Source organism: Rissa tridactyla, chromosome 1 (genome assembly GCF_028500815.1).
Source record: "Rissa tridactyla isolate bRisTri1 chromosome 1, bRisTri1.patW.cur.20221130, whole genome shotgun sequence".
Taxonomy (NCBI): domain Eukaryota; kingdom Metazoa; phylum Chordata; class Aves; order Charadriiformes; family Laridae; genus Rissa; species Rissa tridactyla.
This window is the reverse complement of record NC_071466.1, coordinates 49,961,851-49,987,813: the sequence shown is the minus strand read 5'-3', so window position 1 is coordinate 49,987,813 and position 25,963 is coordinate 49,961,851. Positions and strand designations below refer to the sequence as shown.

Genomic DNA, 25,963 nt, shown 5'->3' with positions numbered 1-25,963 from the left:
AAAAGGAATGCGCTTTATGTGCTCTTGTGTTTGACACAATTCCCCAGCTGAGAGTTACAGATCCATTTCTTCTCCTCCTTTTTCTTCTTCTTTCTGTCCTTTTTTTTTTTTTTTTTAATTTATTTGTTGCCTTCACATCCTCGTCCTCTCTTTTTCGGATTGCCCCCCCCCGCGGCTGCCTGCCCTTTCCACTCTTCGTTTCTTCTCTTCCTCTTTTGCTCCCCCTCCTCGCTTTCCCCCCTATTATTCTACCCCATCCCTTATTTCCCCTCACTTCCCCGTGCTGCCTCCTGCTATATACCGCTTCCCCCATTCACTTGGCTCTCCCCCCACCCCGTACCCCTTTACACGCACATACTGCTGCCGGCTCCCCCCCCGCCCCCGCACGGTCACCCCAACTTTGCCCACCTCTCTCTCTCCCCTCCCTCGACTTCCCCCCCTCCTTCCCCACCTCGCACCCCGTCCTCCCGCAATCCCGCACTTTCCCCCTCCACCGTCCCTTTCCCCTCTCCTCGCTTTGCCCCCTCTCTGTCCCCCTCCCCGGCGCCCCCCTGCCCTCCTCTCCCCGCACCCCGCTCTGTTTTGTGTCCCTTGCAGCTGCAGAGCAATATCTTCGCCAGCCTCGATGAGACCCTGCTGGCGCGGGCCGAGGCTCTGGCCGCCGTCGACATCGCCGTCTCGCAGGGCAAGAGCCACCCGTTCAAGCCGGACGCCACCTACCACACCATGAACAGCGTGCCCTGCACCTCCACCTCCACCGTGCCCCTGGCGCACCACCACCACCACCACCACCACCACCACCAGCCGCTGGAGCCCGGCGACCTCCTCGACCACATCACCTCCCCCTCCCTGGCGCTCATGCCCGGCGGAGGCGGCGGAGGCGGCGGCGGCGGCGGCCACGACGGGGCGGGCGGCGGCGGCGGCGGGGCCGGCGGCGGCGGGGCCGGCGGCGGCGGCGGCGGCGGGGGCGGCGGCGGCCTCATCTCCACCTCGGCCCACCCGCACTCGCACATGCACGGCCTGGGCCACCTCTCGCACCCGGCCGCCATGAACATGCCGTCGGGGCTGCCGCACCCGGGGCTGGTGGCCGCGCACCACGGGGGCCGCGGGGCAGGTGGCCTCGGCGGCGGCGGTGGTGGGGGCGGCCGGCTTGGCCTCCATCTGCGACTCGGACACGGACCCGCGGGAGCTGGAGGCCTTCGCCGAGCGCTTCAAGCAGCGCCGCATCAAGCTGGGGGTGACCCAGGCCGACGTGGGCTCGGCGTTGGCCAACCTGAAGATCCCGGGGGTGGGTTCTCTCAGCCAGAGCACCATCTGCCGCTTCGAGTCCCTCACCCTCTCCCACAACAACATGATCGCCCTCAAACCCATCCTGCAGGCCTGGCTGGAGGAGGCCGAGGGGGCCCAGCGGGGAAAAAATGAACAAGCCCGAGCTCTTCAACGGGGGCGAGAAGAAGCGCAAGCGGACTTCCATCGCCGCCCCGGAGAAGCGCTCCCTGGAGGCTTACTTCGCCGTTCAGCCCCGGCCCTCCTCCGAGAAGATCGCCGCCATCGCCGAGAAATTGGACCTCAAAAAGAACGTGGTGCGGGTTTGGTTTTGCAACCAGAGACAGAAGCAGAAACGGATGAAATTTTCCGCCACCTACTAAGGGCGGGCGGGGAGGGGCGGCCCTGGCATCGGGGGCACCGGGGAGGGGGGGGCCGGACCGGGCCGGGCCGGTGCCGCGGGGGACGCCCACGCACCGCCGCCGTCGCCCGAGACGCCGTGGGAAGCTCCTGGGGACCAAGGGACGATGTTAGAAATTAAAGGACGAACTACTCGATGAGCGGGGAGGGGGGACGTTGCCGGGGGGTGGGGGTGGGGGGTGGTGGGGGGGTGTTGCGCTATCAATTATTAAAAGAAAAAGACACCGGGACACCAACGAGAAGAAGGAGGAGAGAGGAGGTAAAAAAACGCTCTAGAAACCCGTGGGGGGTCACTTCGGCGGCCCCATCCCCCCTCTGCCCCCCCGCCACCCCCCGACAGAAAGCGGGAGAAAGAGCAACTTAAAGCGTAAACACACACAGACACACACCAATAAATACCGTGACAGCAACAACCACAAACCGAGAAACCTAAGTCACCAACTTTCCGAAGGAAAACAAAACCGACCAACAAACCCGGAAGGCGAAACTGTCGGTGATGACGCTACGTTTGGTTTGGGGGTCTCTTTTTCATTACTTTCTGGTTTTCTTTCTTTTCCCCGGCTTGGTAATGAACGAGGACGGCGGTGGTTCGGTGTGTGTGTGGGGGGGTCTCTTTCTTTGGTTGGCTTGGCTTTGGGTTGTGTTTTGGGTTTTGTTAGTTGTTTGTTGTTGGTTTGTTTTGTTTTTTTTTTTTATTTGTTTAGTTTTGGAATTTTTGTTGTTGTTTTTCCCCTCGAATGCGGTTTTTTTTTCGCGAGGCTTTTGGCGATGGGTCTTGTCTGTGCCGGGGCGGGGGGAGCGGCGGGAGCGGGGGCCGGGGCCGGCGGGGGCAGCCGGCCCTCCCCGAGGCTCGGGAGTGGTCCTTTCCCTCTCCCCCGTCGCCTCAATAATCCTAACTAGCTCAAGGAAAACAAACAAACAAACAAACAAAAGTTACTCCACAGCCCCTTTTGTTTCTGTGCCCTCGCCTGCGTGGTTGGCGTTTCCACCTATGCCCAAGGCCAGGTCCCTGTCTCTGCAGAGATGTGTCAGGAGATACCTGCCTGAGCGGGGATGCTCTCCCAAAGAATATGTTCGGATTGATTAAAGCTCGTGGTTAACTATGTCCTCTCCCCTCCCTCCACAACCCCACCCCCCTCCGCTCCCCCCCGCTCTGCCCCCCGGCATCCCTACTACCACCAAATCTGCTGGATTTAGGTTAGCGGCGGGCTGCGGTGGGGGAAAAAGGTCCTGCGTGGGTTTTCTCCCGGGGGCTGGGGGGTGACTGCACCCAGTAGGCAAAAGAAATCACCGGTGCAGGGTTTGAAATGACATTTGTTTCTGAGGGGTCTGCATGTTGGGAACAAACACGCAACCCCCCCCCCCCACCCCATTTGGTCTTAAGAGTCGTTTATTGTAAATAATAAACGTCAGGTAGAGGATGGCTTTTTGGGGGGTGTTGTATGGGGCGATGTTTCAATTTGCACTATCACAGTCTCCCGGATTGGAAGCGATTATGTTATTCCGTAATAATGATGCTGGTACTACTACTAATAATAATCAAGGTGCATTATATGTGTCGCGGATTGGAAATTTTAAAAAGAAGAAAGAAAGAAAGAAAGAAAGAAAGAAAGAAAGAAAGAAAGAAAGAAAGAAAGAAAGAAAGAAAGAAAGAAAGAAAGAAAGAAAGAAAGAAAGAAAGAAAGAAAGAAAGAAAGAAAGAAAGAAAGAAAGAAAGAAAGAAAGAGAAAGAAAAATGATCAGAGCTCGTTTTTGCACGCCAGCTACGTGCAAAAGCTATTGCTAACTCTGGCTGAAACAGAAAGACTGTTAAGGCTTTAAAGTAACCAGGAATTTCGGAAAAGAAAATACCCTCCCCTTTTAAATCAAAACAAACAATAGACTGAAATTATGCATGACCTAGTAAAAAAAAAAAAAAAAAAAAAAGGAAAAGAAAAGGCATAGAAAGATCCGTGATAAAGTCTCGATATTATTTATTTATTTATTTATCTATTTATTTTATTATTATTATTGCTATTATTAATATAATTATTATTATTATTATTTTGTGTATCATTGTTTGCAGCGCAAACATTCTATGCATTTTGAAACTGAGCACTAAATAGACTAGCTTCTGGTAGAATCTTTTGTGGATGGTGTAATTTCACAGTTTAACTGCCTGTTTTCACCGAAAACACAAACATTCTTGTCACGTTCTTGTATTTAGACTTAAAAGAGGAAAAAAAAAAAAAAGAGGAAAAAAAAAAAGAAGAAAGACGATTGTAAATATTTTCTTTAATGCACAAAAAAAAAAAAAAAGGTTACAAACTGCAACCACGTGTGGATCCTGAAATGTCTCACTGAATAATCTACCTGTCCATGTATGTTTGCTGAGCTTTCTCCTTGGTTGTGTCTTTACTCTATTACTTTTATTTCTATCAGAAATATTTCTGTACGCCAAAATACAACAGGGAGATGCGTCCCAGCATACTTACAAATAAAACAAACGTGAAAACAGAATAGTTATTATTATTGGGTGCATTGGAAAAAAGAAAAAAAAAATTATTTCCGAGACGCGGCTGGTAAATTCAAGGTATGGCCGTTAGACGATAAGACTAATTCTACCAAAAAGAAAATAGTGAGAGATGTATTTTTCTGCTAAATCCAGAAATCATTACTTTGAGATAGCTCTTATGTGAAAATCGGTGCTCTGAATAAAATTAACTATATATTAGCTGCGTGTGTTTCTTGAAGTTTATTCTATAACTGCAGAATATAAATCAAAGTAAAATTTTAAGAAGGACTTCTGAAGTATTTCTTTTCAGTTTGCTGGAAAGGATTATGCACCTACAAAAATATGTATAAAGAAGAAAAGCTTGGGTGGTTTCAGGTTTATATGTTATTCTGACTGGCCTAATTGCACTTAATTATGTAACAAGATACTTTATTTTTATTTTGGGTTAATAAATATGAAAATCCTAAACTGATCTCTCCTTACGTTGTAAATGCAATTGTTCATTAGGAACGTATAGGATGCCACCTACTGCTTCAAGTGATCAAAGAACCTCTTTCTATTTTCTGATGACCTGTGACTAGATCAGATGCCAAATGTAAAAAGTTACTTAATAGCTGGGATTATTTCTTCTGTAGACATATTTTAGCCAAATCTTTTTAATTTCGCCGGTAAATCTGTGAATCAAGACACGTGATGTTCAGAAAAGAATAATACGTTCAAAAAGCTGTGATTTTAAACAACTGTTGATGTTAAAAAATAAGCACTAAAGGTATTTTTAAAAAAAACATAGATCTCGTCCACCGGAAATCGACTTGTTTCTGTTGTTATTAACTTGAAATGTCATCAGAATTTTTAATAAATGCATTTGTAAAAATATTATTTTATAGAAAAGTATCACCGGATATCATTTTTGGAGAGTCAGGAATGAACAAATAAAAATAATTACAGATGTTGGGTTTTTTTTTTTCATCTGCCCCAAACGATTGAAATGTTACAAGCGATACAACATTTGTATTATACAGTAATGACCGATGTATGTATTGAAAAGTTAAGGAGTTTGTTTTGTAATAAGTACAATCCTTATCGAGTACAAAGAAAAAAAAAATATGTTAATAAAACAGATCGTGAAAATAAAAGCTTTGCAGAGTTTCCTATTTTTCATGGTAGGAAACTGTGCAAAACCGGAATGTCCTGCTTTCCGTCGAATGAATCTGAATAGTTCGTAAAACCACGAAATACTCATGAGGCCTTTTTAATGAATGCCTCACGAAAGAAAGAAAGAAAGAAAGAAAGAAAGAAAGAAAGAAAGAAAGAAAGAAAGAGAAAGAGAAAAAGAGAGAGAAAGAGAGAGAGAGAGAGAGAGAAAGAGAGAAAGAGAGAAAGAGAGAAAGAGAGAAAGAGAGAAAGAAAGAGGAAAAGGAAGGAAGGTAGGTAGGTGTTTATATTCGTGTTTGTAAGGTCTAACCTAAGGACTGTTAAAACTTTTGCATCCGAGAAAAAAAGTAAGAGAGAAAAGACGAAGAGGCAGAAAATACATTGGCATTTATTCCCCAACAGTATGCAATCGCCTGCATACAGAAATGCAATTTATGACCAAAAAGACACACATTTCACCCCCCGCACCCCCACTTGTGATAGGGGCAGAGGCCGCTGCCACCTCTGATGGCTCCTGAACTTCAGCCAGTCCGGCATCTGTGACCCTTTGTGCCGAGGACGCTTCGGTGCTGCCGTCCCTTGAATGGCCTTTTTCTCCACACCTGAGGTACGTCGCCGCTTTCCTGACGCGATTTTTCCAGCCTCAAGTCCGCAAGACCCGGACTGACTCCCGGAATTTCTGCTCTCCGATTCCTTTCAACTTAGATTAGGCCATCATAAGTGAATAACAGACACCCACTGCCACGGTCGTATTGATTTTTACTCTCCTGTGATATTAAGACTAATTCGGTCCTGGTTCAACAAGTAAAAAGGCTCCCCAGAAGGGGAATGAAGTGTCCTACAGCACAGATTTTTATGGTTTATGTGCCTCCCTCCCCGCCTCCCCGTGTCCCCCCTTTCCTCCGAAGAGAGATAGATTTGTCGAAAGATAATTATTTTAACTCTGACGGACTCGAGCGCATAAAGCTTGATACCGCCGCTGCTGCCCTGTGTTATTCTGGCATTTCCCAAACGATTTTAAATCCCTCCAGTTATTTATGTCTCGTTTTTCAGCCGGCGCTATTTTTTTTATTATTATTTATTTATTTTTTAAAGCTTTATTATATTTACCTGCTGCTTCTAAAGCGGAGGGTAAGCCTAATTGATTTTTAAAAAGATCAGCGGCAGAATTCTAATCCGCTTGGGAACCTGTTTCCACCTGCCAGACGAGCGTCTGATTATTGGTAATTACGTTATTTAGGAGTTGATAAAACACGGGAGCCCGCTGCTGCCTGGGCCCGGTCCCCAGCCCGGGCGCGAAGGGGACCCACGCGGGGAAGAAGGAGCCGCCACCCGCCATCATCACGTGCGCCGCTGCAAACACAATTACCGAGCCGCCGTTAATAATTCATGGGCTGAGATTTAGAAAATTAATAAAATGAATTATAACAAGAGGCTAATTAAAAACTTTAGTAATTGTTGTCAAGACAGCTTGATGGGAGGTGTGCTGCACGACACCCCCTCCCCCCCCCCCGCCTCCTTCCCTCTTCCCCTTCCGCTTTTGGAAAGCTCTTTTTCTTTTTTTTTTTAATTTTTTTTTCCCCCCCTCCTTCGCAACCCCTTCGCACCTGACGGAGGATCGGTTTGGGAGAAAAGCAGTGGATGAATATATAGGACAGCTGAATATATAGGTCCCAGCGATGGCACCGGGGTGGTAAAACTGCAAACAAGACTTTTTGCGCCATGGCAAGGCAGATAGACAGGGAAGCGGTGGGTGGATGGTCGCACGGGCGGATGAATGAAATCCAGGGCCCAAAAGTTAATCTAAAATAGGATGTCACATATAAATCACTGAAGAAGCAAAGACAGCAGCACCAGCGGAAAGTGGCTCCTGCACCGGCGGGCCCCAGCCCCGCCGCCGGGCGGGCAGGCAGGGGCAGGGGACGGGCAGGGGCTGGGGACAGACAGGGACAGGCAGCGTCTGGGGACAGGCAGGGGCTGTGCTCAGGCAGGGGCAGGCAGCAGCTGGGGACAGGCAGCGCCCCGCGGGCAGAGGCACGCACTTTCCGCCTTTCCCTTAGCACCGCCGTCGGTGCGGGACCCTAACCGCGCTTCCATCAGCGGGGGCGGAGGGGCCGCGGGATGCACACCGCCCCCCAACCCACCCCCCCGCCGTGTGTCTGTCCTCCTGCCAGTTTAAGATGGAACTTTAAGGCGGACTTGGCGCGGTGTTTCCGCGGGCAGAGGGGGCCGGGGAGCCCGGTCTGCTGTAGCAGCGCGGATTTATGGCCATGTCACCAGCCAAACCTCGGCCGGGAGCTTGTCGTGGCTGATCGTCAAGGGGCAGCTGCGAATGTAAAATCTGCTTCCCAAATCGTTCTCTGGACTTCCGCGGAGCCACAGCCCTTCTGGGAAAGCAGGAGTCCTCTTCTGAACTGCGTTTTAACTCCCTCAGCCTGCTCTCCGAAGTATACCAAAGCATCTCTAACTCTGGGGGAAAAGTTGTTAAACACCTCCTTTTAAAAAAAAAAAAAAACAAAACCAAAACCAAAAAAGCCATATCGGGAAGAAAGGGGGGGGAATTATTAAAAAAAAAAAAAACAAAACCAAAAACAAACCAAAAGAAACCCAAAAACCTGGTGTAAGCTGTTAATCAGTCTAAGGACTGAAGTGTTTAAAAGGCTTTTTATCAAAATTAAATAAATAAAATTAATAAAAGCACTGCCCTGCTACATTGAAGATAAATTGTAACTTCGCACGGAGTCTCGCGAGCGAGTCATAAAAGCCCCAATAATAGTCTCCGGCAGTGGGAACGCCGAGAGACCCTCCTGCTCGTACGGGGGGGTGTATGTGTGTGTAGCCCAGAGCGGTTCCCGGTGCGGCGACAAACCGCCCCGCACCCGGGGTCCGCAGCGGGAGCCCGGGCAAACGCCGCGCTGTGGGCACCGAGGCGCGGAGAGGGACGGAGGCGTACGCGCATCCCTCGCCCGGACACAAGAAAGCAACTTAAAAGTGTAAGCCAGAGCTAAGATATGTAAAAGCTGTGGGTTTGGGGTTTGTTTATTTATTTATAAAAAAAAAAGAGATGTTCCTTGACAAGAGGATAGCGTGTCAACATGAATACATCCTTTTACGGGCTGCGTGTAAAGAAGACAAGGCGCCGATATACATAACTTAGCCCTTGATTATGGTCATTATGTAAGCCGAATTACTAACAAAAGTTTGTTTGGTAACTAATTATAGCTCACTAAATCTCTGTCTCTCTTCAATTCCAGCGTAATGTATACAAACTTTTGTACACGCGGATCAGAATAAAACAAAGTGTTGACAGCATCCAGCAGTGGAAATTCACTTACACAAGTCTTTTTTTCACTGAAGTGTTGACAATAAACATTTAATGAAGGCAGAGACTTGGATGTCTCCAGACAGTGTCAGAATACTTTAAACAGACCATTAGCATGGCTTCTTCTACTTCAAACAGAGCACACTATACCATAACATTATAAAAATACAAAGTATGAAACAAATAATCTGTTTATACAGATATTTTAAGCTGTTTTCACCAGCTCTGACATCCCCTGTATTTAGTAACAGAAACTTACTCATTTCAGATTACTCGCGCTTAAAAAATGTTAAATACAGTTAATGCAATATTAATCGCCCTTTGGTGATATAAAATGCAATATTTTCAGGCAGCTATCGAGCTTTTCTAGAGGAAGAGCTGATGAAAACAGTCACAGCTGAATAGTGGAGAGAAAAAAGCTCTGTATTTATTGCTTTTGTTTGGCTTTTGGCTACAGAGACAGGAACATTCTAATGGGGTAAGGACATTTATTTTATCTGCAATCTATTGCTGCTAGAGCAGGAGTGGCAGATGGGGTTTGGTGTTATATTCACAGAGTAATTTAGAGCAAATCCTAATAACTAATAATGATTTATGTTAATTTCAATCACTTATGTGACTTTATTAAAGCACTGCTGTAAGAGGAATAGAAAGGGGGGGGGTAGGGGGGTGAAAGGAGAGGCTGGAGAGAGGCAAGCTGTGTCTGTCTGAAACCGAACTGCATGCTTGAAAGGTTGCTGTGGTGGGTTCCAGCGAAAATTCTGACCTGGGGAAGCAGCGACAAGCACCAGCTACCGCGCAGGGCTTGCTTTTGAGACTTCTGTATCGTCGGCGCGAATTTCTGAAAAGAAAAGCCCCGTGTAGAAACCCCGGCCACCTACGAGAGGCAAACAAAAAAGAGAGAGAGAGAGAGAGAGAGAGAAGAGCGTGCGAGGGAGACTGGCGTTATGCAAAATGTATTGATTGTGTGCGAGGAATCTGCGATGCTGATGTGCTGGGCTCCCGAAAGAACGGGAGGAGGCTACTGGTAGAATAGCTAGAAAGACCCCCAAATGTCCAGTACGCGAAACTTTTATTCTGGGCTGCTTCAGCCCGCCGGAGGTCTACAGTCCTCCACTCACGTTGCATCGGCTTTACTTCCTCACCGCAAATCCTCTAGGATTCTTTTCCCCACGGGATTTTATATTCTTCTTAGGGAAAAAGAAAAGAAAAGGGAAAGAAAAAAAAAAAAAGGAAAAAGCAGCTATTGCAACGAGCCTTTCGTATTTCCCCGTATAATCTTCAGTGTCATTAACAACTGATAATACCAGAGTGCACACACGTAAACACAGGCGCACACGTCGTCGTGTGAGCATTGAAAGCAGAGATGTTTGCAAAAGCCAGGAAATCTCATCCCGGCTAGTGCTGCTCTGCCTAGGATCGGTTTGATGTAGGAGAGAGGAGTACTTACACGATTTTGAAAGGGAGGGTGCTCTTCGCTTCTGGCGATTTACTTTCCCAGCTACCTTTATGCTTTTTTCTGCCTTAAGGCATACAGTCTGAAAGTAAAACAACATCAAAGCTCCTTATTAACACTATTTCCCTGAAATCAGAAGATGAAGCTACCTGAAACGTTTAATCTAGTGTTAGCATTCATTTCCCAACAAAACAGCCAGAACAAAGTTCAAAAGAGCTAGGGCAGTTATCTACAGGAGACTAAAAGGCAAAGTGCAGGGAATGATTTATGTTTTCTGCCAGAACCCTTGAAATGGATTAAACAAACCTTAGGTTTTGCCGCATTCTCAGCCACTGTATTGTGTACTGTAATTCCCGCTTCCAAACAACACGGCTGGGAGTAACCCCTGTCCCCCACTGCCAGGTGCTATAGATGGGAGTTTCCTAACTTTTGGCTTATTTGCAGAAAGCTCTCTCTTCTGCTCTGCGAGTTGGCATTGCACTTTAAATGTGACCGGTTTCCACACGAGGCACCTTTCTCTGCAGGAAAGGTTTTATATATAGCAACATCTTTTTTCCTTAGATGAAAAGAAAAAAAAAAGAAAAAAAAAAGAGCGAGAGAAATCCCTGTTTTAGGGACTAGGAGTGATGCTGCCGTCGCTTGAAAGCGGCGCAGGACTTTCACATCCCTGTGTGTCTGTGTGTGTGTATGTGCGCGCCCGATTTTTTTTTTTTTTTTTTTTTTTTTTTTTTTGAAACTCTTATCGCGGCGGAGGCTCCGCGGCGCGGGCGGGCGCGTTTGCGCTGCGGCGGAGCTTCAGCACCACGGAGAGCTCCGTCGGGGCCGGGTGCCGGTGCGGGCGGCGGGGTGAAGGCTGTCTGTCTGTCTGTCTGTCCGTCCTCCGTCTGCGCAGGAGCCTGTAATATGTTAATGGCCGTAGGGTATGCCTGAGGTACCATCTCAAGCTGCTTCGCACACCATATGTCAGGCCGTTAGCCACATGGATCTATTAATCAAAGGGGGAGAGAGGGAGAGAGGGAAGAGGAGTGAGGCCGGGGGAAGGGGGGGCGGAGGGGGGGGGGAAGGGAGCTTTAAATACCCCACCCCATTTGGCTGTATACTCTTTCCTTTCATTTCTCTCAGAGATAAAGACCCCGAGTACCTCCAACACACATCTGTAATTCTCTTTTGATCCGCTCTTTTATACCCTCCTGTAACCAGCTCAGGTCAGCCGATAGCGAGGTTTGGGGGCGGGGGGGGGGGGGGGGGGAAGGGGAGGGGAGATGTGTCACATTTCCCCCGGCAAAAGGATTTGGTTTTAAAGTGCTGCTCAACTTCTGTGACAAAGGGGATCTCTGTCTGTCCCTTCAGCCTCCTCCTTGCGCAGGGTGCCTCTGAGGGGAAGGCTTTTTTCTAGCCAGGCAAGCATCCCCTCCCCTACACGCAGCCGTCCTCACCACTTTCACTTGTGCCCTATTACCTATTGCAGCACGTCATTTCTTCACGGGAGGTTTGGCTTTGTCCCACGGTGACTAGACCCCTGAGATCCACAAAAGCACCGGATCCAGAAAATTCCCGGGAGCCGGGGGGGGAGAAGCAATCTGTGTAGGAGAGCGATGTAAAAGTCCGCGTGTACGTGATTTTTTCACGCAGCCCTCAAAAAGGGACCGGCGGGTCCACCCATACTTCTGCGGTTCAGGCAGATAAAGACGCCCAGATGCACCCAACGCCAAGGCTTAGCGCCCGAGAAGGCGCACGGGCTCTCGGGTCTGTTTTCTGCTCTTCCCGTGGAAGATGGGGTGTTTTGTGGGACTTTCTCTTCAGGGTTAGAATGAACACACTCACACGGGCTCCTCTTGGACCCTGCTGGCCAGTCCGTAGGTGGCACGTCGGGGCACAGCCCGGGCAATCAGCACTCCCAGCCTAATTCCGAGACTGCTGCATTATTATTTTTTCTTTCTTTCTTTTCTTTCATCCTGGATGAGGGGCAACACTAAAGAGACCGACACCTTTTCGCTCAGGCACATGCCGCATAAAGTTTTGAAATTCTAGATTATTATAAAGCGCTACAGCGGCTCAGGAAAGTTACTGAGTGGTGGAGGTGGGGGGGGGTTGGACGGGGGACAGGACCACTTCGGTATGCCGGGACCCTGCAGCAGGGTCCCCTCGTGGGCGGCGGGCGGGCGGATCGGGCAGATCCCCTACCCCTGATCTCCAGGCCAAGCGGCAGGCACGCACGTACTGGAAATGGTTGAATAAACACACGCAGAAAAGGAAAGGACGTGGGCTAGACCAGGGACACGGAACACAAGGATAAACTCTGCTTTCCGTAGGTTTACAGAAAACGCACAAGACTCTCCTGCTGGTTGAAATTCCCTCTGCTGGTACAGGGCATCGCAGAGAGGCAAGTTAGGGGGAAGAAGAGTTTAGGACAATTTCTGCGGTTGCAGACACGGGATAACATCCCTGTATGACTGTGTTGTATGGTACGGTGCATAAGTTATGTTGGAGTCAGTCTTTAAGACAGACTTATTTTCTGACCTTTTCTCCCCTTTTGGGGGCCGGAAAAATAATGAGTGCATCTGTGCTTAGATCTAAAGCTGGCACCCGTCTTGCGGAACCTTTACTTTAATACAGATTACATTTAACCTGCAAAAAAATATGAAAGCCTTTCTAAGCAGTACTTTGCGGAGGCAAATGCACGGGCTGAGCATCAGTTGATTCTGCATTTCCACCTATCTAGGGAAAAGCTCTTATTACCTTTAAATTTTGGTGCACACACCACCCATCATTTTCTTCCTCTATTTAAAAGGTAACCCATATATCTGTCGTTTTAGGTTTCCAAAGACTCGTAACTTAATTCCTTCAGGCTATTCATCAGCACAGTAATTAAACTAGCAAATGGATGTAAATAAAGTGAAATTGGTTTCATGACAGATGAGCCGAAGAGGCCTCTGACATGAAACAAGCCAGGACAATAATTATTTCTGCACCGGGCTATATGAGGAACTCCATCTGGATTTATTAGGTGCTGCAAGTTATTTGCTGGGAGCAGGCAAGACAGGAGGACTCACTTTAATTTGACAGGATTTTTTTTTCCTTTTTGCATCCTAAGTAGGTTACAGAAATATAAATCTGGAATTAACTTTGGCAATACTCTGAGAAGCCTCTACCCAATGTAAAAACTCGGCAGTGAAAATAGGTAGTAGGAGAAAGGCTTTTATTAAACAATTTCTTCCCAAATGCTAAATATGAGAAAATCTACGTTAAAACCCTGCTCTCCAGCTATCCCCTATTAAAAAATAATCCAGATCACCCTGGCAGACAGTCTCTTTTCTACAAATATGCATGCGATACAGTGGAGGCAACAGAAAGAAGGCAAATTTGGGGAGCTTGGGAATTCTGAAGAGCTCCTCTTAAAATATGAAATAAAATTATGATCTCAGCTAAATGGTGTCTGGTAAGATCTCCCCTCTCCCTCTTCTCTGTCAAGGAAAAGTTTATACCTGCGGAGAAGAGGGGAGCAGGGAAAGGGGCTGCGAAAGGGAGGGTGTAGATTCCGCAAGGCTCAACTGTAATTGGAGCCATCAGGTCCAGCTTGAAGTGGAAGTAATATACAGAATAAATAAAAAAAGGGCTCTCACAGCAGGTGCAGATTAGTCCCTTTTCCCCTGAAAAGATTAGAAACTGACTGCTTCATGCTTAAACGTACTCTCAATTATTTAAGCGCCCCTTCGTGATTAGCAAGTAAAAGTAACGCTCCAAAGCGCTGAAGAAATGAAGCAAGAATAACATCGCTCTCCCACAGCTCACGTAGGCTTTTCAGCACACGCCAAGCTCCCTGCCGGCTAACAACGCTCAGACCGGGGAACTCTCTTAGATATATACACCTGTAGGGTGGGGAAGGAGGGGGGGTGGGGGGGATGAGAGAGGGTGGGGAGAAAGAGGGAGGGGGCAGGTTCAGCGCGAAAAAAAAATCCGCTGTCGAGGCTGGGCAGGCTGCAGCCCTGGTTTCACAGGCGATTGGGATCCGTGGAGAGATTTTTCCCAGGAATGCCGGACACCCGACATCCCTTCCACTGTGCGCGCGTGTGTGTGCGGGGGGCGAAGTCTCACCAAAATCTCAAAACAAAAAATAAACCCCACCAAACCACCCTCTTTGAATGGGCTGGAAATGAACCGCGGACGCCTGTGTTTGCATACGGCAGGTTGATCAGGGTTCCCATCTTTCCGCAATCAAATCAAGAGGCGTTTTCCACCCTTCCTCACGGAAGGGACTGTGATAACCGCAAAGCCGGGGAGAGATCCTAAAGGGACTCAAAATCCCCTTATGTCTGAAGCTTTCCCTTTTAACACACACCAGACTAATTATTTAAAAGTTCTTGTAAAATTAGAAGACATAGCCCAGTCCTTTAATTAGAATACACTGTGAATAGGGATAGCATATGGAGGGGAATGTCAAGAAGAGGGTGCCAGGGGCAGATCCTAGGAAATCTGTATTCATTTCTGCCTCCTATTTGTTCAGTAATCTCTACCATCATAACTAAATCTTGGAGCACTGATGTAGTTCGAGTTGTTGTTGACTCAACGTCAAAATTCAATCACTGGGGGTTTTGCATCAGCCGGGCTACTTATTTGTCTAATAAATCCGTCATTTTGTAAGAAAAATATTTGAGCAGCCGTACTTGACCTCTTGGTATCCACAAGCCACATTTATTTCTACCAGTTTACAAATGCAAAATGGAGATGATCATCTTAATGCCTCGAGGTACTGTGTTGATTTCTGATTGGATTTTAGATGGAAATGTCTATTTTAAATACTCCGTGATTAAATTGTACGTATAATAGAATTCATGCCTCTCAAATCAAACGCTGATTTGCAAACCCCGATTTTATTTTAAAAGAAATATTATTTAAGCATAAATTGTTTTCTTAAATGATTTGTTAACCCCCCCGCCGTAAGATTTTATTATAGCCGGGCATCTTTCTCACTGGAAAACTTATTCTGACCCTGGCCCATCCGTTTCTGATTGAAAGGTGTCAGACAAGGGCGGGATGGAAGCGCACCCGTTTGAGAGCCCTGTCTAGTCCGTGACATTCCGCGCTGGGGGATTTACTGCCTCTATTTTCATGCATAATTCTTTCGACAAGGGGATATGGGGGGGTGGGGGGGTGGGGGTGGGGACGGCTGCACAAGTTTAATTGGAGTGTGTGTGTGTGGGGGGAAATAACTTTCGCGAGAGCTTTTTGGGTCGGGAGTGGGGTGGGGGTGGTGGGGGATAGGAAGGGAGAAGGTCACTTTCGGGAGGGGAGAGATTAGGGAGCCTCCCGTCGGGCGAGAGGCCGCCTTCAGCCACCAACACGAACCCCAGGGAGCCGAGGCGCTCCCCCCACGGGGGACGCCGGCCGTGGCCCCTCTGCCTGGGGAAGCCCCACGGCCGTGGGGCTGCCGGCGTGGGGAGGGCTGGGCCCGCATCCGCCCGGGAGCTCCGCCGGGAGCTGCTTTTTTTTGGGGGGGTGGAGGGGGGGTGGAGAGGGGGGCTTGTTTCTTTCAATACACACACCCCCCACACTCGCTTTTTTTTGACTCCTATGCCCTGAGTTTTCCCCTTGGGCGGCTGCCGGGGTCTTTCCATCTCCATGGAAATCTGTCAGCCCGGGCAGCGGTCATTATTCCCGCATGAAAATCAGCCATCGATTCCTTCCCCCAGCACCCACTCGTGCCGGGACCACGGAGGGGCCGCGTCTGCCGAGCTGGAGCCCGCCGGCTCCCGGGCCACCTCGCCAGGCAGCGTTCCCTGGTAGCCACCCCCCGTGAACCCCTTAATGAAGTTAAGGGGAAAGGGGGGGGGAAAACCTGGAATATTTCAACATATTGAAAATATTAATGTTGGCTTGTAGGAATTAATGTAATGGGCTATAGTTATTAACAACTTATAAAGGCTTAAATCAATATAAATTAATTTAATTATGATTTCTAATTGCATTATGCATGATCAATTTGAAACACTACATTAAAGATAATTAGAGCAGGGTGCTAGTCACTAATCACTTCCCTAATAGCTTAATGAAAAGGAACATCATGTATTACCTATGGGGTGGATCCATGAAATAATACAAATGCTTATTTTCCAGTAGAAAAATAATTGTCCCTTTTAATAGACGTTTTAATCACTTTATTGTAAACACAAAGCGGATTTGGACTTTTTACGTGGCCTTGCTTAAATTTTATTGGCGTTGATTGAAGTGCTGATGCATCATCAGTCCATCTATTGATGGCCCGAAGGAAGACTAACTTTTATGTAAAAGTATCATGCTGTCCTTAGAAGCTAGTGCCAAGAGGTCACAGTAGATGGAGGTCCTAGCTTAGCATAATGGGTTTAACATTTCCATGACATCATCAGGGAATCTGAAAAGGAGTCTAAGGATAATCAGAGTGGTCATTCAGAAGCAGAGTAAATATTTTATGAGGATATATAGAAGACAGGAAAGAAGGTGGCCAGAAAGGTGAATCTCTACTTCTTCATGCTCTGTGAAGAAGGTTTTTCACTTGGTACCAATTTTGATTGAAAACTTGTGTATTGTTAATACAAAAAAAAGGCAGACCATGACCCTTGGTGGGATGAATCCCAATTTGTTTTTAGCAGCGATCTAAATATATTTGTATTCATTGTCACCCTTACAGGTTACAGATTATTTCTCTCTTACTTTTCTGGTGTAAATACATCCTTCCTTGATTCTTCATTTGCACTGCATGTTGTTGCTTACTCAGGGATCTGTTCCTACTTTAATAATAAGAGTTCATTTATTGTTAAAATTAAAAGCATCCACCATAAATGAATGCCTTGTAAATGGCTGGTGTGAGGCAGATTAATTGAAAATGCTCTCTCTGTGATTAACTTTATTTTCTTATCTTTGCCTAATAACTGAAGCAGTACTTGCAGCGTAAGTCTTGGTTAGACTCATTACCTGACTCAGAGTTTTCAGAGAAGTAGTGTGTGATTAGGGAAACTGAGATTTGAGGGGAACAGTAAAGAACAGTAGCATATAATAACCACATTTGTCACAGCAAGATCTGTTTGAAGAATTTTCCTTCTATTAGGGCCTGATTGAGACCAAGAAGCTTTGGGACTCTTGAGGATAACACTATCTGAATAAAAAGGGTAGAGCCTAAATGTCACCCAAGGAGTGCAGCCCTTTAAGTCTAAGTTATTAGAAACACATGCATTTTAGTTCTGAACTATAAGGGTAGATGACTCGGTGGATGGAAAGATTCCAGGGATACCCAGTTGTTCTTTTTGAAAAGACTCCCGTTTAAAAGAGCACAGTAGAATAGTTATTTTCCCCCTCTATGTCCTGCAGAGAGAAAGTAGAAGCAGAAATAAGCTTACTTTGCATAACAATTTCTAAGTATTCCAGTGAAGTGGGACAAATTGCAGTATGAGCCTGGTCATTCCCTCTGTTGTTCACAGCTTGAAATGATGTGGCCTCATACTGCCAAGATCCAGTCACAAGATCTGAAAGCAATCCGTGGAAAGGTTTTAAAAAGTGCAGTTACTCCAACCTCAAACTTGCTGTTTTTCTTTAAAAATATCCTCCACAGAAGCCCTCAGCTCCTGCAAGGAAAGTTTTGATATATTGGAATAGCAATAAATGTATATACGGAGTCTAATGAACTAAAGATGGGATATCAACACAGCTTAAAATATACATGTGACAAATGCCTTAAAAATACCAGTGGGGAAAAACTCTTGTGGCTCCTGTGTCACTTCAGCTATGGTAGCTATTCCAGCTGCCGTGACTTTCCCTCTATGTTGGTCCATTATCACCCCCTGACCTCTGCCCCAGATGAAATGATTTCCACAACTATTGTTCAGTCTCTTGTCAGGAGTGAGGATTCCCCCAGCATGACTCTTCCGTAGCCAAAGAGCTCACTAGGAAGAAAATAGCCCACCGGGTTTCATAGATCGGCTCAAGGACTGAAGTCCGTATGGAAAGTCATCTTGTGATATACCTTAATTTTCTCTGCCGAGAACAAATATCACACCACCCTAAGTTTTTCATCCTGCCCTGGAGTTGGGGAAGTCTTATCTACAAAAAGGTTGCAAGTGGGGTTTTAGCGAATACAACCGCTTTTGAGAATATTGATTTTCCTTCCTTTTTTTTTCTTTACGTACAAGCACAAAGAAAATCCTTGCATGTGCAGGGGACCCTTGGTTATAAAAGCCTCACCTATACACTGTTTGAGTGGTTAGATTGAGAACCACATGGAGTCTGTGTTTTATGCTGTTCTTTCATATGGCAATTGATTTTAGACAGCACCGTGAACCAAGGGTGGACCATGAGCGCTGTTTATATGCCAGGGAAAGCAATGAAAATAGCTACGTGAGATATAAGAGACAACTGAAGCATATAGCTTTGTAGCTATGGAACTATCCTGTGCTCCTGTCTCTAAACTAAATCCAATAGTTAATAAAACAAACATCTTTGTGGTTCAAACGCATCTTTCCATCCATATGGGGAGCCTCTGAATGAGGGGCACGTTTGCAATCACAGCAATTCACCAGCATCCATTTTGGAAAAAATTTGCCCAGGTTTTTTTGTTGAATATAAAATTGATTTTTCTCCTCACCTAAAACTGAATGGAAGGAAAAATTTAATTCCTTTAGATGGTTTATTAAAAAAAAAAATAAATTGCATTTGCTGCCTGAGATCTCAAGGCTTCCCCGTTTTGGATTGACTGATTTTTGCACAAGCCACTGACAGCTGCGGGCAAATGTGTTAGCACAAACTTAAACAAAGTCTTTGGCTTTTAAAGCTTCAGAACTAAGCTGGCAGTTTTGGTTCTCATTAACAGAACTAAGTGCATTTTGATCAGTGGCTCATTTTAGTGCTATGCAGGTAGACTAATTGTGTCTGACCATGTTGTCATCGTGATCTTTGTGGTGAGCTGCCATGCTCGGTGTGAGTACGTTGGGTTGCAATACTATATTTTTTAAAAATTGGAACAACTCAGAGGCTGTGCTCTTGGATTTTGGGTATCATGATTTTTTGAAAACGCACAGGGTTGTGCTAGAGAAGTTTTTAAGTAATATGAAGCAAGGGAAGGTCTTTTCAGCAACCATGGGAGACTGAGGAGGGTGATGCTCTTAGCATGTAATTAAATATTAATAATAGGGAGAGGTTGGACTTATTTTTATTCTCTAAAACATTGTTAGTAGGTCTCAGTCTGGCATTGAAAACATTAGGCACATTGCTCTGCGTCTCACCTTTTTAACCCTGTTTGCATGTTTAAGTAAACACATCTTAAGGTCTTTTGTGCTCGTGATTGGTGACAAAACCAGTCTGTATGTTAAATCAGTGCCGGGCTCAGGAGAGAAGCCTATTCTGGTTCAAATTCATCCCATCGCAAACCAAGTAAAGCATGATAGACACCAACTATTCTGTCTGTATTTGAACTGCATATAGTTTGGTTGTCCAAAACAAAGGGTTACAATGTGGAGTTTACACATATCCACAAAAAAATGTCGAAACATTAAAAAAAATAAATTGGATTAGGAAACAGATGAATATAATGACCTTCCTTACTCTCAATCATATGCTGCCAGCTAAGTGTTTGAGTCTGAAAAATTGCACTAATGAAGCTATTTGAAAGCTTTTGTGGACAACTGCTTCCTCTTTGAAGATTAAATGAATGATGTTGATGTGATTAATCTTAGTACAGGGAGTGATGCAGCAGCCAGAAAATACCTTGGTGATTTTCATAATTAAACTGAATCAACATTTCAAAGAAATGCCAGTGTTATCACTTGTATATTAGAATTACATTCATTAGACAGAAGAAACAAATAATTTGAGCAAACAAGATTTTCCTTTTGGTGTACTGAGACTTCTGTCATGTCTCAGAGTATCTTACTGTAAATCATCATTACTGTTTAATTTTATCCTTGCTTTTTCAGTTGCTTGTTTTCTGTTTATTTTTTCTTAACGATCCTAATGATTCAAGGCTACTTGCTTCCTGATTACTTATTTCAGTATTAAATAGCCTTTCCCTGTTTTCCAGTTAAAATTGCCTGCCCAGTATAGGATTGCAAATCGTTGTCACTGAAAAATGATGTGAATAGTTGCTGGTTTATGTGGATAATGGAGTCAGACATTCCAACGATCTCCAGCTTTACAAGGGCTCATCTACAAAGGACAGGACAAGCCACAGAATATATGAGAGACAGGAGTGACTGCAGTCTCTGTATAAGACTGAGAACACAAGCAGTAGTTCATAGAGATCTGTGGAAATAACAGTTTCGGTCAGATTCTGCGTTTAACTCAGTTGCCGAGAGTCTTATAGATTTCAGTAGGACTGCCCAAAGTAATAGCCCTTAGCAGCTGTTAAAATGGCAGAATCTGGTTTCACGTAATTGAGCAACCCTGAGTCGTCTTTAATAGTGCATATTTAAAATATTTGAATAATATACGTGCACTATTTTGTAACATAAAGAACTTAAAAGCATTAAATATGTTTCCCAACACACATGCTTAAACACATAGACGAACACACATATGCACATATATACTCATAGACAGCAAACTTGCCAACCTGCCAAACAGCTTCGGTAGGATTTAAACAATTAACGTCACAAAAATATAGCCATCTGCTTCCTTAATGCAAATGACAGTGAAGGTGTAGGGTTAATGATTGTTGCATCAATGCTGATTCACTGTATTACTCTTTCTATCACCACTTCAGATTATTTGAAAGGTTCCTCTGTGACTTTTGGTAACCCTGATATTTACAGCGTAGCTCTAGTCATTGCACAATCTTTCTTTTCACAGTTGCTTAATAGAAAAAAAGAAATGACTTCTTTAGCATAGTGGATGAAAAAACTAGCTTTTCACCTTCAGGACCTCAATTTTAGTTCATTCCGTAATCTGAAGTGAAATGAGCTTGGTGGTCTCCACACAATCTCTAATGGGCAATAATCAACACCACCAAGCTGAAGTTTTCCCCCATATTCAGTTTAAAAGCAGCACATGGACTTGGAGCGCTCACTGATCCCAAGGAAAAGGCTTCTTTGATACTGTCTAGATAAGATACAAAGAAAACATCCCCCTCACCCTTCTGACCTTCAGTCCCTTCACCTAACCTTGTCTTTCCGCGTAGCTTACTCCATTTACCTCAGCTCCTTCTTCCTATCCCACCTCTCACTTTGTAGAGGAAACACTATATTTACTGTCATCCCACATATCCTTTTGTCTATATCTTTTACTGTTCTTCTTTTTCCTGTGTTGTGTGCCTTAGGTTGGGCACAATGCTTTGTATACGACTCAGGAAGTGTTTCTTACTATCAGAATAAATGTGATTACCACCGCTACTAAGTCATCTGCAGGTGGGAGACCCCAAGGTACATGCTGTAATTAATGGCCCAAATGTGAATCCAGTGGAGTCCGCGTGTTGACCGATTTCATATGCACATCTGTCATGCTGTGTGGCAGCTCTATAGTTATCAGTCGGCACAGAATGAACCTCGTAACCCAAGAAAATGGTCAATGAGGTGTACGTTCATCTCACCCACCTTTAACCGTAAAAGAGATAAGTTGCCTAGTCTAAGCTAACAGTTAGCATTCTGCTATTGCTCATGAATACAGAGGTAGGCATTTCTAACAGAGATTTGTTTCATCTGAAGACAGCTGACTGTGATAGTCGAGATGAATAGCTCTCTGGAGGTGCCTATCCTTTCCACTGGCTTTAGCGCAGACAGAAAGCCTCAGCTGGTTAACCTGCCTTGGAGAGCTATACATCCTCACCTCATCCTTTGTGGCCTAGGTCTATATGGCTTTCAGGTATGTCTCAAAAGAGCTTGGGAATATAGGGAGTCTGTTCATTCAGGAATTTGTTTTGTCTGCAGATGTGTGAAAAAGACTGCCTGAATGAAGGTTGTAGCGAGGTGGGGGTTGGTCTCTTCTCCCAAGTAACAAGCAATAGGACAAGAGAAAATGGCCTCGAGTTGCACCATAGGAGCTTTAGGATGGTTGTTAGGAACAATTTCTTCACAGAAAGGGTTGTCAAACATTGGAAAGGGCTGCCCAGGGAAACGGTTGAATTGCCATACCTGAAGGTATTTAAAAGACAGGTAGATGTGGCACTTAGGGACATGGTTTAGTGGTGTTTTTGGCAGTGTTAGGTTAATGGTTGGACTCGATGATCTTAAAGGTCCCTTCCAACCCAGACGATTCTATGATTCTATGAGAATTACTTTACAGTCATTCGTGCAAAAGGAACAGCAACAGATTGGTAGGTTGTGCTTGATGTGCTAGAAGTTTTCATTGCCTTATCAGAGATCCATCCTGATTTCTTTGCCTTGAAGGGGAGGAGAAAGAGGACGGGAGAGAAAAGGTGGATAAAAAGAGGACAGTGTCCTGTTACCCCTGCCCCAATAGCAAAATGTATTTTGTAAGACTATATATTTAGCTGCTTTTAAATTTTTGTTGCTTCCATTTTGCTCTGAAAAACGACTCCAGTGGGAATCCCTCATGTTATTTCAGATATTGTAAACACAGTCTGCCTTCCCTTCCTCTCCCCCTTCCCTCTCCAGAACTTGGCTTAAGGCTACATGAACCCAGCAGAAGGCCTAGGTAAGATCAAGGGCCAAGTGCTATGTAGTGCGCACACTGCCAATGTGAGGACACTGGTCCTGGTCAGGATGGTGCTGTACCACCAGGCCTGTGAGTCAGAGGTGATTTCCTGGCATGGATGCATTTAAGAAAGTAAAAGTAGCTGAGATAGCTGTCCGCGATAAGTAGCTCTCCCAGAGAGACAGTGAGGAAGCAACAACAGATAGCGGGTGTGAGGGCAGCGCTACTCTTCAAAGTTATACTATATTAGCTACTCGGGTATCATCAATTCCTTTTGTGTCGATACAGTTGTACTGATATCTTCCTTCAGGACAGAACAATTAATTAGGACGGGATTCCCTTCAGCTGGCTTTAGACATTCAAAAAGTAGGCATTGAACCTGAACTGGTTATTCAGGGTCTCTTTGGAGTCAGTATAAAGAGATAAACATCTCATGGGAATTCAGTTCACCTCTGAAAAAGTATCTCATGTAGGATGGATGAATCGCTCCTTGGAGGTACCTATTTCTCTTCATTTTTACAGGGTTACAGCTAGGGAGAATTAATTCTTTCCCTCCTGTAAAGTATTTACGTGATTTCAATAGCCATCTGACCATAAGAAATGCAGGCAGGAGTATATTGTACAACATGTATCATAGTCTATGCATACACCAGTATGCACACGTTCATATGGCTCCAGAAGCCAGAAGCAGTAGAGGGTCTTGAAGAGGTTCATTTGGGAGAGGAACAATATCAAAACAGCTTCAGTGGAGAAAATCTAAAGGCAAAATTTGCTTCCTCTGTTGGAGTAGGTTTCCAGTTCAGTAGCCCTGTTAGAAGCTGAGAAGCCTATGTTTTCAGACTCTTGAACAGCAGACAGATTGGAGAGGGTGGAAGTTATAGGTGGGCATTTATTAAACCCCAACAGACTGCTGTTGTAAACAGGAATTGTAATGACTATTGGTTGAATCGTACTATTTGTAAAAAAAAATATTTAATATGTATGGATAGAAGGGGCATTAAGAGTTTTAACAACAAAACCAATGAAAATCTCTTCAGAAATAAACACTTTAAAAAGGGGTTGAAGATTCAAAACCAGACCATGTTCCTACTCATCACAGTATTTATAAACACCATGGTCTTAAAAACAAGGAAGGCAGTAATAATATATTTTATCTTACTTTGCCCATATAATAAACATTCATATCAAACAAGAAAGTTACAACATATAAACCTTAACTTTGAATTATTTACTGTTAAAGTTTCTTTATGTAGTTTCTTTATGTATCACTTTTATGTATAATATACATTTTTATTTTTACCTATTTTTAAAGGTATGAGAAAATAATAGACCTTAAAAGATATTATTTTATAACCAGTTTGTTGTAAAATATTTATAGTAGTTGTTTATCCATAATAATGTTGTATATTTAACACAAAAATGAAAAAAATACAACATTGTTGGCTTAAGGTAAAACTATGTGTTTTTTATGGTTTACATTTCAGTATTAATACTTAATGAGTATACAGTTGATTTTGTTTCCCTTTTAAAAGAGCTTTCTAGGACAGTTATATTTCAAAATGACTAAAGAACTAAATTTTAAATGTTTAACTGTAAAATGGTTTGTGGTGAAATACAGATGGCTTTATTTTTTATAAGAGTGTTCCTTCCTCAGTCACACTAAGTGGTACTGCTAAAAATGTCACTACTCCGGACCTTCATGTGACTTTCACAAGTGGTGACGTGGAAGTCTCAGACAGACTAGTGACAGGTGATTCTGTTCATTGGATCAGGACACTCAAAGAGCTTGGTTACTTTTCTTACAGAGGTGCCAAGTGCCATTGGAGACATGGTAGAGTAACCAAGATACCTGCATTGTGTGTTGGACCATCAGGTACAAACAAGGCCCTATATACTTGAGACTTACCGAATTGCAGCTGAGGCCAGGCATGATATCTTGTGGTATCTGGAATGGCACTAGACACTATATTTAGGAAAGGGAGTCCCTCACTGACCTACTTTAAACATTGATTTGTATGGAGAGATGACTTGCACCCTTGAAGTTGCCTTTGTCAACGATAAAGGAAATCTAGAGTGACTGGCCTAGTCATGGCATTTAAGCTGTAGAACTAAAGTTAGGTGAGCTGAATTCTACCTTTGAGACCCAAGTCCAAAACCTAATTCTTTAAACTTCTGCTCAGCTGCCAGTTCGACCTCGGAGGCCCACAAAATATTTATGTTTCTAACTCTTATTCATTGCCTGAATTTCATTGGGAAGTTAGGTAACTAAATTAGGATTTAGGATCATAAATTAATAGATCTCCAGCTCCAAAGCAAAGAGTGTATCGATGCCATATCATCTAAACAATGGTCTTATTGGGTTACAACTGTCAAGTATGCCAATTAAAACACAATTGCAGGTGATCGTCCTGTTTTCTCTAAGAAAGCCTTATCATTAGGATAGTTGTTCAAGATTTGGGTTCAGGACCTTCTGCACCTTGAGATGACTTGAACCTCACCTACTACATCCCAAGGAATATTCTGTTTATTACACTGTCAGGTCAGCAGGGATTAAAGGCCTTGTGTTCTCTCCTGTTAGAGATGGACAACCAAGGAACACCCATTAGTCATTGGTCACTGGGAGTGCAAAGAAATTCTAGCGTAGGTGGGTTGCTTTTTGGGACTTCTTCAATCTAGTCTCTTCTTTTTGTATAATTTATGAATTGTACTCAATAATTATATAAAATGAAGTAGACACACATTTTCCTAAAAATATTGGCCAGTTCACTTTTTAGTTTTCTTCCTCCAGTAGAGAAGCCTAGCCACCAGGCTTGAGTCATACATAGTTTCTTAAGTCTGCCTTCCTTCTGTTCCCACAAATCTTTGTTGTGAGATATTATTCCATTGTAACTGATTGCAGCCATCACTGTCCTATGAAAGCTGCTCTTTCAGGAGGTTATCTTCAGCCAAGTACACTGGATTCCTGCTGTATTTAGTCACCTGAGTAGTTCTCTGAACTCTGCTGTCTGTATTGGCTGAAGGCTAGATTCAAGTCTCCACTTGTTGGCTCCCAGTGCTATCTCAGATATTCTACTTTATTCAAGATGGGGACACAATCTTCGTTCACTTGGACAACTACCTTACTTCACCTTAGACAACATACTTGCAGACTCCTAAATTTACAGTGCTACAGTCTGGTATTGAATCTTTTACTCAAGTTTTGATTCAGCTGTCCATGCAGAAGTCCCTAGTCCTGTTTCAA

General features: G+C 44.7%; 1 protein-coding gene across 1 annotated transcript in view; it reads left to right on the top strand.

Annotated features, from left to right (window-relative positions):
- Window positions 1-1,649, top strand: part of POU4F1 (POU class 4 homeobox 1) — a 2,087-nt gene extending 438 nt beyond the window's left edge. Inside the window, 3 exon segments of the mRNA XM_054221397.1 lie at window positions 598-1,100; window positions 1,102-1,411; window positions 1,413-1,649. Of these exon segments, the coding sequence (XP_054077372.1) occupies window positions 598-1,100; window positions 1,102-1,411; window positions 1,413-1,649 (1,050 nt within the window).
- Window positions 1,650-25,963: the final 24,314 nt, after the last annotated feature.